The sequence below is a fragment of the Phocoena phocoena genome, chromosome 19, assembly GCF_963924675.1.
Source record: "Phocoena phocoena chromosome 19, mPhoPho1.1, whole genome shotgun sequence".
Taxonomy (NCBI): domain Eukaryota; kingdom Metazoa; phylum Chordata; class Mammalia; order Artiodactyla; family Phocoenidae; genus Phocoena; species Phocoena phocoena.
Genome location: NC_089237.1, coordinates 31,465,218 through 31,479,128, shown reverse-complemented (window position 1 = coordinate 31,479,128; position 13,911 = coordinate 31,465,218). Strand labels below are relative to the sequence as shown.

Genomic DNA, 13,911 nt, shown 5'->3' with positions numbered 1-13,911 from the left:
TCCTGACGGTGCTGTCCACCTCCAGAGGTCCCCGATTTCCTTCCTACAGAGCGTAGGGCAGTGGGAGGGTCAGGGGCAAAAAGTAGTCACAGCTGTTAGGTTTCTCCCGGGCAGCCTGGCTGTGGCTGGGACAACCAGTGCTACAAATGCAGAGTCCCAGGCCATGCCCAGACCTACTGCATTGCAATGTGCATTTTAACAAGATCCCAAAGTGAGTTTTATGTACATCCCAGCTTGCAGATTCCATGCCGAATCATGGGACCCAGATTTTGGGTTCTCCTCCACTCAGCTCTTAATGCTGGGCCCTTCTTTATCCCCCTCACCAGGTCAGGAGGCCTGGGTGCGAAAACTGGAGTGGGCAGAACTGCCCAAATTCAGTCAGCTGAAGTGGAAGCCCCTGTACAGTGACCCTAAGACTTCAGAAACGTCTGCCTTTGTCAAGTCCCACAAGAACCTGGCTTTCTACTGGATTCTCAGAGCTGGACACATGGTGAGAGAGGGTCAGCGTTTGTTCCAGATTTGCCACTCGAGTTGGGGGTGGAAGAGCCACACGCACTGGTCTCATAAGTGCATTGGGTTTGGGGGTGTTTTGGGGTTGCTAACGAAACTCTATTTGTGAGTAAATCCTCCTGAGAGACTTACGCTGGGTTCTCTATCCTCTGCTCTTTAGATTAAATGAGTTGAATGTTACTTTCCTCTGGACAGTTTGTCCTGAAGGAACAACTTGTCCCGAGGGAGGGAGGGAGGGAGGGAGAAATTGTCTTTCCCTGACATTTTCAGGGAGTGAAATCAGAGCTCGGTGGTCTGTAAGGCTGAGCACAGTGCAGAGAACAAGTGTTTGTGAGGAGCGGTGGCTCTGGAACTTCAATTCAGAAGTGGCTTCACCTGCAACGATGGGCACTGAGGCTGCAGCACTCTTGCACTTGCCTAGCGAACACGGTGTTTTCCCTTAGGCTGTAGGTGGACTGAGTAGCTTTCCCCGGGCTGAGGGAGATGATGGAGGGATGGATCCACTATGTAAGCACACGCACACACGTGCACACACAGACTACCTGCAAAGGAGCCAAAGACGGGAATGCCCAGGAAGCAGAGGGGCCCAGGTGTTTCCCTCACGGTTATGCTTTGGTCCAGCCGTTTAAATGCAGGCTCTCCTTTCGTCCCAGATGGCAGTTTGCTGGAGGAGATCTGTGGGAGAGATGGTAAGGCTTGGCGCCATAGCGCTAAGACAGAATCTCCACAGAGAAGGGGCTGAGGGACAGCTATCTGGCTAGAAAGGAGGGCCTAAGGAACTGGCCTTAAAGCTTCATTTGCACAGTGAGCACATCATAGATCATTCACTTGGACCGCCAAGGAAATGCTGAGGGACTTGAGGGTTACCAACAGTGGTTCTCAACTGGGGTCAGTTTTGCCCCAAGGGGACTTCAGGGATGTCTGGAGACATTTGGGGTTGTCACAGCTTGGGGAAGGTTGCTACTGGTATGTGGTGGGCAGAGGCCATGGATCCTTGTAAACATCCTGCCGCACACAGGCCAGCCCCCCACCACAGAGAGTTGTGCTGCGTGAAACGTTAGTTGTGTCAAGGTTGAGAAACCCTGACCTAGAGGAAAGTGGGAGCTTGAGTATATGGTATACCTGTTCTCACAATATTTATTAGGTATCTTGACCATGAATAACTTATCCTCAACCTCTCTGACCCTTAGTCTTCTATATTTTTTTATATATAAATTTATTTATTTTATTTATTTATTTTTGGCTGTGTTGGGTCTTTACTGCTGCACGTGGACTTTCTCTAGTTGTGGTGGGGGGGGCTACTCTTCGTTGCTGTGGGCAGGCTTCTCACTGCAGTGGCTTCTCTTGTTGTGGAGCACAGGCTCTAGGCGCTCGGGCTTCAGTAGTTGTGGCACGTGCGCTCAGTAGTTGTGGCTCATGGGATCTAGAGCGCAGGCTCAGTAGTTGTGACGCATGGGCTTAGTTGCTCCGCGGCATGTGGGATCTTCCCAAACCAGAGATCGAACCCATGTCCCTTGCATGGGCAGGCAGACTCTCAACCACTGCACCACCAGGAAAACCCTTCCCTTAGTCTTCTCTTAAGAACCTCCCAGAGAGAGACGGGAACATAGCAGAAGAGTAGGACGTGGAGATCACCTTCCTCCCCACAGATACATCAGAAATACATCTACACGTGGAATAACTCCTACGGAACACCCACTGAACGCTGGCAGAAGACCTCAGACCTCCCAAAAGGCAAGAAACTCCCCACGTACCTGGGTAGGGCAAAAGAAAAAAAGAAAGAACAGAGACAAAAGAATAGGGATGGGACCTGCACCAGTGGGAGGGAGCTGTGAAGGAGGAAAGGTTTCCAGACACTAGAAGCCCCTTCGCAGGCAAAGACTGCGGGTGGCGGAGGGGGAAAGAAGCTTCAGAGCCACGGAGAACGCAGCAACAGGGGTGCGGAGGGCAAAGCGGAGAGATTCCCGCACAGAGGATCGGTGCCGACCAGCACTCACCAGCCCGAGAGACTTGTCTGCTCACCTGCCGGGGCGGGCTGGGGCTGGTAGCTGAGGCTCGGGCTTCGGAGGTCACATCCCAGGGAGAGGACTGGGGTTGGTGGCATGAACACAGCCTGAAGGGGTTAGTGCGCCATGGCTAGCTGGGAGGGAGTCTGGGAAAAGTCTGGAGCTGCCGAAGAGACGAGACATTTTCTTGCCTCTTTGTTTCCTGGTGTGTGAGGAGAGGGGATTAAGAGCACTGCTTAAAGGAGCTACGGAGACGGACGCGTGCTGCGGCTAACAGCAAGGACCCCAGACACGGGCATGAGATGCTAAGGCTGCTGCTGCAGCAACCAAGAAGCCTGTGTGCAAGCACAGGTCACTCTCCACACCTCCCCTCCCAGGAGCCTGTGCAGCCCACCACTGCCAGGGTCCTGGGATCCAGGGACAACTTACCCGGGAGAACACACAGCGCGCCTTGGGCTGCTGCAACGTCACGCTGGCCTCTGCTGCCGTGGACTCACCCTGCATCCGTACCCCTCCCTCCCCCCAGCCTGAGTGAGCCAGAACCCGCGGATCAGCTGCTCCTTTAACCCTATCCTGTCTGAGCAAAGAACTGACGCCCTCAGGCGACCTACATGCATAGGCAGGGCCAAATCCAAACCTGAACCCCGGGAGCTGTGTGAACAAAGAAGAGAGAGGGAAATTTCTCCCAGCAGCCTCAGAAGCAGCGGATTAAAGCTCCACAGTCAACTTGATGTACCCTCCATCTGTGAAATACCTGAATAGACAACAAACCATCCCAAATTGAGAAGGTGGACTTTGGGAGCAAGATAGAGTATTTTTTTCTCCTTTTCCTCTTTTTGTAAGTGTGTATGTGTATGCTTCTGTGTGACGTTTTGTCTGTATACCTTTGCTTTCACCATTTGTCCTAGGGTTCTGTCCGTCTGTTTTTTGTTTTGTTTTGTTTTACTTTTCAAAATTTTTTTCTTAATAATTATTTTATTTTACCTTACTTTATTTTATCTCCTTCCTTCCTTCCTTCCTTCCTTTTTTTTCTACCTTTTATTCTGAGCCACGTGGAGGACAGTCTCTTGGTGCTCCAGCCAGGCGTCAGGGCTGTGCCACTGAGGTGAGAGAGCCAAGTTCAGGACACTGGTCCACAATAGACCTCCCAGCTCCACATAATATCAAACAGCGAAAATCTCCCAGAAATCTCCATCTCAATGCCAAGACCCAGCTTCACTCAATGACCAGCAAGCTACAGTGCTGGACACCATATGCCAAACAACTAGCAAGACAGGAACACAGCCCCACCCATTAGCAGAGAGGCTGCCTAAAATCATAATAAGGCCACAGACACCACAAAACACAACACCAGACGTGGACCTGCCCACCAGAAAGACAAGATCCAGCCTCATCCACCAGAACACAGGCACTAGTCCCCTCCACTAGGAAACCTACACAACCCACTGAACCAACGATAGCCACTGGGGACAGACACCAAAAACAACGGGAACTACGAACCTGCAGCCTGCGAAAGGGAGACCCCAAACACAGTAAGATAAGCAAAATGAAAAGACAGAAAAACACACAGCAGATGAAGGAGCAAGGTAAAAACCCACCAGACCTAACAAATGAAGAGGAAATAGGCAGTCTGCCTGAAAAAGAATTCAGAATAATGATAGTAAAGATGATCCAAAATCTTGGAAATGGAATAGAGGAAATGCAAGAAACATTTACCAAGGACCTAGAAGAACTAAAGAGGAAACAAACAATGATGAACAACACAATAAATGAAATTAAACATACTCTAGAAGGGATCAATAGCAGAATAACTGAGGCAGAAGAACGGATAAGTGACCTGGAAGATAAAATAGTGGAAATAACTACCGCAGGGCAGAATAAAGAAAAAAGAGTGAAAAGAACTGAGGACAGTCTCAGAGACCTGGGACAACATTAAATGCACCAACATTCGAACTATAGGGGTCCCAGAAGAAGAACAGAAAAAGAAAAGGATTGAGAAAATATTTGAAGAGATTATAGTTGAAAACTTCCCTAATATGGGAAAGGAAATAGTTAATCAAGTCCAGGAAGCACAGAGTCCCATACAGGATAAATCCAAGGAGAAACACACCAAGACCCATATTAATCAAGCTATCAAAAATTAAATACAAAGAAAACATATTAAAAGCAGCAAGGGAAAAACAACACACAAGGGAATCCCCATAAGGTTAACAGCTGATCTTTCAGTAGAAACTCTGCAAGCCAGAAGGGAGTGGCAGGACATATTTAAAGTGAAGAAGGAGAAAAACCTACAAGCAAGATTACTCTACCCAGCAAGGATCTCATTCAGATTTGATGGAGAAATTAAAACCTTTACAGACAAGCAGAAGCTGAGAGAGCTCAGCACCACCAAACCAGCTTTACAAAAAATGCTAAAGGAACTTCTCTAGGCAAGACACACAAGAGAAGGAAAAGATCTATAATAAAATACCCAAAACAATTAAGAAAATGGGAATAGGAAAATACATATCGATAATTACCTTAAATGTAAATGGATTAAATGCTCCCAGCAAAAGACACAGACTGGCTGAATGGATACAAAAACAAGACCCGTGTATATGCTGTCTACAAGAGACCCACTTCAGACCTAGGCACACATACAGACTGAAAGTGAGGGGATGGAAAAAGATATTCCATGCAAATGGAAATCAGAAGAAATCTGGAGTAGCAATTCTCATATCAGACAAAATAGACTTTAAAATAAAGACTATTACAAGAGACAAAGAAGGACACTACATAATGATCAAGGGATCAATCCAAGAAAAGATATAACAATTGTAAATATTTATGCACCCAACATAGGATCACCTCAATACATAAGGCAAATACTAACAGCCATAAAAGGGGAAATAACAGTAACACAATCATAGCAGGGGACTTTCAACACCCCACTTTCACCAATAGACAGATCACGCAAAATGAAAATAAATAAGGAAACACAAGCCTTAAATGATACATTAAACAAGATGGACTTAATTGATATTTACAGGACATTCCATCCAAAAACAACAGAATACACATTTTTCTCAAGCGCTCATGGAACATTCTGCAGGATAGATCATATCTTCGGTCACAAATCTAGCCTTGGTAAATTTAAGAAAATTGAAATCGTATCAAGTATCTTTCCGACCACAATGATACAAGGCTAGATGTCAATTACAGGAAAAGATCTGTTAAAAAATACAAACACATGAAGGCTAAACAATACACTACTTAATGACGAAGTGATCACTGAATAAATCAAAGGAAATCAAAAAATACCTGGAAACAAATGACAATGGATACACGACGACCCAAAACCTATGGGATGCAACAAAAGCAGTTCTAGGAGGGAAGTTTATAGCAATACAATCCTACCTTAAGAAACAGGAAAGGGCTTCCCTGGTGGCACAGTGGTTGAGAGTCCGCCTGCCGATGCAGGAGACACGGGTTCGTGCCCCCGTCTGGGAAGATCCCACATGCCGCGGAGTGGCTAGGCCCATGAGCCTGCGCGTCCAGAGCCTGTGCTCCGCAGTGGGAGAGGCCACAACAGTGAGAAGCCCACATACCACAAAAAAAAGATACAGGAAACATCTCAAATAAACAACCTAAACTTGCACCTAAGGCGATTAGAGAAAGAAGAACAAAAAAAAAACCAAATTTAGCAGAAGGAAAGAAGTTATAAAGATCAGATCAGGAATAAATGAAAAAGAAATGAAGGAAATGATAGCAAACATCAGTAAAACTAAAAGCTTGTTCTTTGAGAAGATAAACAAAATTGATAAACCATTAGCCAGACTCATCGAGAAAAAAAGGGAGAAGACTCAAATCAATAGAATTATAAATGAAAAGGGAGAAGTAACAACTGACACTGCAGAAATACAAAAGATCATGAGAGATTACTACAAGCAACGCTATACCAATAAAATGGACAACCTGGAAGAAATGGACAAATTCTTAGAAATGCACAACCTGCCAAGACTGAACCAGGAAGAAATAGAAAATATGAACAGACCAATCACAGGCACTGAAATTGAAACTGTGATTAAAAATCTTCCAACAAACAAAAGCCCAGGACCAGATGGCTTCACTTGCGAATTCTGTCAAACACTTAGAGAAGAGCTAACACCTATCCTTCTCAAACTCGTCCAAAATATAGTAGAGGGAGGAACACTCCCAAACTCATTCTACAGGGCCACCATCACCCTGATACCAAAACCAGGCAAAGATGTCACAAAGAAAGAAAACTACAGACCAATACCACTGATGAACATAGATGCAAAAATCCTCAACAAAATGCTAGCGAACAGAAGGCAACAGCACATTAAAAGGATCATACACCATGATCAAATGGGGTTTATTCCAGGAATGCAAGGATTCTTCAATATATGCAAATCAATCAACGTGACACACCATATTAACAAACTGAAGGAGAAAAACCATATGATCCTCTCAATAGATACAGAGAAAACTTTCAACAAAATTCAACACCCATTTATGATAAAAACCCTGCAGAAAGTAGGCATAGAGGGAACTTTCCTCAACATAATAAAGGCCGTATATGACAAGCCCACAGGTAACATCGTCCTCAGTGGTGAAAAACTGAAAGCATTCCCACTAAGATCAGGAACAAGACAAGGTTGCCCACTCTCGCCACTCTTATTCAACATAGTTTTGGAAGTTTTAGCCACAGCGATCAGAGAAGAAAAATAAAAGGAATCCAAATCAGAAAAGAAGAAGTCAAACTGTTACTATTTGCAGATGACATGATACTATACATAGAGAATCCTAAAGATGCTACCAGAAAACTATTAGAGGTAATCAATGAATCTGGTAAAGTAACAGGATACAAAATTAATGCACAGAAATCTCTGGCATTCTTGTACACTAGTGATGAAAAATCTGAAAGTGAAATTAAGAAGACACTCCCATTTACCATTGCAACAAAAAGAATAAAATATCTAGGAAAAAACCTACCTAAGGAGACGAAAGACCTGTATACAGAAAATTATAAGACACTGATGAAAGAAATTAAGGATGATACAAATAGATCGAGAGATATAACATGTTCTTGGATTGGAAGAATCAACATTGTGAAAATGACTATTACCCAAAGCAATCTACGGATTCAATGCAATCCCTATCAAACTACCACAGGTATTTTTCACAGAACTAGAACAAAAAATTTCACAAGTTGTATGGAAACACAAAAGACCCCAAATAGCCAAAGCAATCTTGAGAACAAAAAACGGAGCTGGAGGAATCAGGCTTCCGGACTTCAGGCTATACTACAAAGATACAGTAATCAAGACAGTATGGTACTGGCACAAAAACAGAAATATACATGAATGGAACAGGATAGAAAGCCCAGAGATAAACCCATGCACATATGGTCACCTTATCTTTGATAAAGGAGGCAAGTGTATACAGTGGAGGAAAGAGAGCCTCTTCAATAAGTGGTGCTGGGAAAACTGGACAGCTACATGTAAATGTATGAGATTAGAACACTCCCTAACACCATACACAAAAATAAGCTCAAAATGGATTAAAGACCTAAATGTAAGGCCAGACACTATCAAACTCTTAAGAGGGAAATATAGGCAGAACACTACATGACATAAATCACAGCAAGATCCTTTTTGATCCACCTCCTAGAGAAATGGAAATAAAACCAAAAATAAACAAATGGGACCTAATGAAACTTAAAAGCTTTTGCACAGCAAAGGAAACCATAAACAAGACCAAAAGACAGCCCTCAGAATGGGAAAAAAATTTGCAAATGAAGCAACTGACAGGATTAATCTCCAAAATTTACAAGCAGCTCACGCAGCTCAATAACCAAAAAGCAAACAACCCAATCCAAAAATGGGCAGAATACCTAAATAGACATTTCTCCAAAGAAGATATACAGGTTGCCAACAAACACATGAAAGAATGCTCAACATCATTAATCATTAGAGAAATGCAAATCAAAACTAAAATGAGGTATCACCTCACACCAGTCAGAATGGCCATCATCAAAAAATCCAGAAACAATAAATGCTGGAGAGGGTGTGGAGAAAAGGGAACCCTCTTGCACTGTTGATGGGAATGTAAATTGATACAGTCACTATGGAGAACAGTATGGAGCTTCCTTAAAAACTAAAAATAGAACTACCGTACGACCCAGCAATCCCACTACTGGGCATATACCCTGAGAGAACCATAATTCAAAAAGAGTCATGTACCAAAATGTTCATTGCAGCTCTATTTACAATAGCCCGGAGATGGAAACAACCTAAGTGTCCATCATCGGATGAATGGATAAAGAAGATGTGGCACATATATACAATGGAATATTACTCAGCCATAAAAAGAAACGAAATTGAGTTATTTGTAGTGAGGTGGATGGACCTAGAGTCTGTCATACAGAGTGAAGTAAGTCAGAAAGAGAAAAACAAATACTGTATGCTCACACATATATATGGAATGTAAAAAAACAAACCAAAAAAATGGTCATGAAGAACCTAGGGGCAAGACAGGAATAAAGACACAGACCTTTTAGAGAATGGGCTTGAGGATATGGGGAGGAGGAGGGTTAAGCTGTGACAAAGTGAGAGAGTGGCATGGACATATATACACTACCAAACGTAACATAGATAGCTAGTGGGAAGTAGCGACATAGCACAGGGAGATCATCTAGGTGGTTAGTGACCACCTAGAGGGGTGGGATATGGAGGGTGGTAGGGAGGGAGACGCAAGAGGGAAGAGATAGGAACATATGTATATGTATACCTGATTCACTTTGTTATAAAGCAGAAACTAACACACCATTGTAAAGTATTATACTCCAATAAAGATGTTAAAAAGAAAAATACAGTCAATCATTAGGATGCTTGAAACAGGAAGGGAAGTGACCAAAACATCTCATGTAGCTCAGAGTCTCTCTGATTATGTCACGGTGAGTAGTTAAAACGAGTGCAAAACTTGAAGCAAAGCTGCCTGTTATTCTTTAAAAAAAGAACAAGTATCCCGAACTTAATGACCTTTTCTCTAATGACAAGTGGCTGTCTAGCATGTATTTTACTCTTTGGTTCCTTTATTCACTGAGCAAACATTTTAGTGTCTCATAACTACTCATCTCTGTGCCAGGTACTGGGAGTACACAGATGGATGATACACCATCTCTGTCCTCTGGGAGCTCATGGACCAGAACGGCAGACAGGCAAAGAGACTCTAGTAACGTCGGGTTAGACATCCCACGATGGGGCTTGGCCCTGGGAATGGGGCCCAGCCCAGGCTTGGGGGTCAAAGACGAGGCCCTAAGGATGGGCAGGAGTTAGCTGGGTAAAGAGGAGAAGGTGTGGGGTCAAAGAGAGCAGTGCATGCAAGGCCAGAGGCGCCTTCAGGCAACTGCGGCCTCGGAGGGTTGTCTCCGCATCACTGAGGAGACATGAGGCTGGAGAGGGAGACTTTGCATGCCTTGGTAAGGAGCTTAGACCTACCCTGAAAGCAGTGATGTGCCACTGGGGGGTTTTAAGCAAAGGAGTAAAATTACCAGATTTGTCTAAGAAATAACATTCTAGCAGTAGAGGGCATGGGACAAGACTGGAGCAGAGAGCTGATCTAAGATGCTTTTATGATAATCCTGGCGGGGGTGACATACAGAGGAATTTGATGTTAGAAGGGAGAATAAGCAGGACTTGGTAACTGTTTTTCGACAGACCAGCCGAGTGGGCTATCCATAGGCAATTGACTATATAAACTGTGTATTTGTGGGTCTGGAGTTAAATGTTTGTCCTTAGAGATAGAGATGTGGGAGTCAAATATGGAAAAGGCCAGGGTCAGGGCCCTGGAAACACCAGTATTTAAGAGGCAGGAGGAAAAAGAAGGACCCTCAAATGAGACTTGAGTAAAGAACAGCTAGAAAAGTAGGAGGGAGACCCAGGGCATCCCCAAAGCAGAGAGGGGCCAGTGGTGTCGAATGCTGCCAAGAACTCAGATAAAGGACTGAGGCGTAAGCAGTGATTTGGGTGCACCAACGTTGGTGGTAATTGTGGCAAAAGCATGTTTAGTGAGTCGGCAGGCTCAGAAGCCAGCACGGAAAGGACAGAGTGAATGAATGAGCAGTGAAGATGGAAGACAACTTCCTTTAAGAAACCAGAAGGAAGTAGTAGCCCACCCTTTTAATAAACTTGATCCAAAGAGACAGTGGACAAGGCAGCAGGACACAGGGTTAAAAAGGCATTTTGTCATGGCTCTGAGTACCTTTGGTGTTGACTGGGAAAAGGCAGTAGGAGGTCTTAGAGCAGAACACTGTTCCAAGAAAGGGTCTCTGCGGAGTCAGAGAGGAGGGGGAGGCAGGAGGAACCAGCTGTGGGCTATCGCTGGTGTGAGGAGTTCAGGCCCGTTTCCTGTTGGTTTGTCACCCATAGAACAAGGCATCAGTTGGGGCAGCCTTAAAATAGCTGTTGGAGACTGTTATTAAATCATCCCCCAACCACTTCCTCTTTAGTTGATTAAGTGTCATTTTGGCATACCCCACCGTGCCTATGCCTCCTGGGGACCAAGCCTGGCAGGAGAGTCGGCAGGGGTGTGAGAGAATCGTGGAGCCGCAGAATTTCAGAACTTGGAGCCATCTACTCTACCGCCATCCTTGTGGAGGACAGACTGAGGCCTCTGCCCCTCCCCCTTTTGATGGTGTGTGGGAAGGAGTTTTTTTACAAGGATTATTTGGAAAATCTTACAGGAAAACAGAAAGTTGAATAACTGTAAAAGCGGGGGTACCCCGAACAAAGGGTCTTGTTGGTTTACAGATTTGCTGTTAGTTTCCCTTCCACTCTGGGACCCTTCCTACACATAGAATCCTTTAAAATGTTTACAGTCTTCCCTCTTCCTTGAACAGGCTGGATCCTAGTAACATAAGCACAGCCCTTATAAAGAAATCAACAGGGACTTCCCTGGTGGTCCAGGGGTTAAGACTCCACGCTTCCATGGCAGGGGGTGAGGGTTCCATCCCTGGTTGGGGAACTAAGATCCTGCATGCAGTGTGGCCAAAAAAACAAAAGAAGAAAGAAAGAAATCAGCAGATCAGCCCCAATGGAATAGGAGATTCCTTCCTAAATGCTGGCTTCTCTAGACCCCTGCAGCCCAGCAGGTGGGGGCCCAGACGTAGGGTCGTTTCACAGAAGGGATGCTCTTTTTTTTTTTTTTTAAGCAGAGGCCTTCTTAGAAGCCCATATGATTTAGATTGATTTATTTATTTTTATTTATGACTGTGTTGGGTCTTCGTTTCAGTGCGAGGGCTTCCTCTAGTTGTGGCAAGCGGGGGCCACTCTTCATCGCGGTGCGCGGGCCTCTCACTATCGCGGCCTCTCTTGTTGCGGAGCACAGGCTCCAGACGCGCAGGCTCAGTAATTGTGGCTCACGGGCCCAGTTGCTCCGCGGCATGTGGGAGCAAATTCCCAGACCAGGGCTCGAACCCGTGTCCCCTGCATTGGCAGGCAGATTGTCAACCACTGCGCCACCAGGGAAGCCCTAGAAGGGACGCTCTTTTAAGGAGTGGCACCCAAGTGCAGCTGTCCTCCCAGGTTGCTGTCACAGAGCTGGCCCCCTTCCTGGGAGCAGGGTCTCGGGATGCCGGCCCTGACCCCAGCTCCAGGCATAGAACCAGGAGTGCTAACGCAGACACTGCTTGCTTCCAGGTTCCTTCCGACCAAGGGGACATGGCTCTGCAGATGATGAGGCTGGTGACGCAGCAGGAATAGGATGGCCTGGGCTGGAGGTGAGCTGCTTGGCCTTGGGCCACGGAAGCCGAAGCAAGCACCCTGAAGGTGTAGGAACCACTCTTCTCCCTTTGAATCTGACTCGGGGAGAACCTCACTTGGGCTGTGATTGTGAAGGGTCCCATCAGCTTCGACAGAGAACAAAATCAGTGCCTCTGTGACAACTTGGAAATCATTTCTGCTTCTGAAAACTAAGTTTTAAAAAACTAGATTTGGGGCTTCCCTGGTGGCGCAGTGGCTGAGAGTCCGCCTGCCGATGCAGGGGACACGGGTTCGTGCCCCGGTCCGGGAAGATCCCACATGCCGCGGAGCGGCTGGGCCCGTGAGCCATGGCCGCTGAGCCTGCGCATCCGGAGCCTGTGCTCCGCAACGGGAGAGGCCACAACGGTGAGAGGCCCGCGTACCGCAAAAAATAAATAATTAAAAATTGGATTTGTTTTCATCAAAATAAAGGGTTGAAATAGATTAACATTTTCTTATTACAAAAGCAAATTATGCGATTTATAGAAAAAGCAGGAAATACAGGCAAACAAAGAACAAAATGAACACTCATATGCTCCCTTCCCACGGATAAGCACTGTTACCACTTAAGGGTTTATTCTTGCAAATCTTTTTTTGCTGTGTATACATATATATTTTACACAAAAAACGCAATCATTGCTATGTTATTTCACAGTCTACTTTGTTCACACATCAGTATGATGTCTGCTGAGCATTCCATTTTATGGATGTACCATAATTTACCTACCAAATGCCCAGTGTTGCCCATAAGCAGTGTCTAGTTTGTCGCTTTTATAAACGGTGCTCTGGTGATTTATCCTGTTAGTTACATTTTTACACACATCCTTATTATTTTCTTAGAATAATTTCCTAAAAGCATACTTGTTCAGTTAAAAAATTGTAACATTTCTTTAAAATTAAAATGATGAGTTCGGGACTTTAGAGTTTTAAAAAATTCATGGCTCAAGATCTGCCAAGGGACCTGATAGCTTCTATGATAGCCCTGAAAGAAATACCACTTCCTGTAGTTGTGGGGCTGAGATTTTGAAAACCAAACCCAAAGTCTCGTCCTGCAGTATGTGAGGAAAGAGTTACTAACAGGTTACGCCTACGTGACCAGCCCCTTCTGACCTGAGACTAAAACAGGCTTCCTTGGGTGGTGCTCCACGCTTTCCCCACAGTTTGGTTTGCTGTTGGGAAGAGAGGGCTCCTGTACTCCTGTGTGGACGGGGAAGAATGCCAGAGGCTTGTGCTGGGCCCCCCTGGACTCCACCAATGCTTATCGTTCTCCTGCTGCTTCTGCCAGGTGTCATTTGCTGGAAAAAAATTGAACTATGAGTATAACTAGTTACTGGGTCTTAAGAGTCCTTTGGACGTTGAATTACAGCACAAGTTGAATTCCCAACCTCACAGAGTCTTTTTGTTAGAGGTTAGGGTATTTCGGGGGAAGGAGTGAAAGTTTGAACATTAGGATATGTCATATGGGCAGATTCCAATGAACCTGGGACCTCAAAGCTTTTTTGCCATTGGGAGCAGCCCTTCCATCCCTGTCTGAGGAGGTTAGTCTCTTGCCCTAAGATCCTATAGCAAATTCCCAGACTTGCCTAAGGCCC

The 13,911-nt window shown here is 45.2% G+C and overlaps 1 protein-coding gene across 1 annotated transcript in view; it reads left to right on the top strand.

Moving 5' to 3' along the window:
- SCPEP1 (serine carboxypeptidase 1) overlaps positions 1–12,483 on the top strand; it is a 44,755-nt gene extending 32,272 nt beyond the window's left edge. The window contains exons 12-14 of the mRNA XM_065897325.1: positions 327–490; positions 12,218–12,316; positions 12,353–12,483. Of these exons, the coding sequence (XP_065753397.1) occupies positions 327–490; positions 12,218–12,280 (227 nt within the window). The 3' untranslated portion in view covers positions 12,281–12,316; positions 12,353–12,483. The remainder of the gene's footprint in view (positions 1–326; positions 491–12,217; positions 12,317–12,352) is intronic.
- The last annotated feature ends 1,428 nt before the right edge of the window (positions 12,484–13,911 follow it).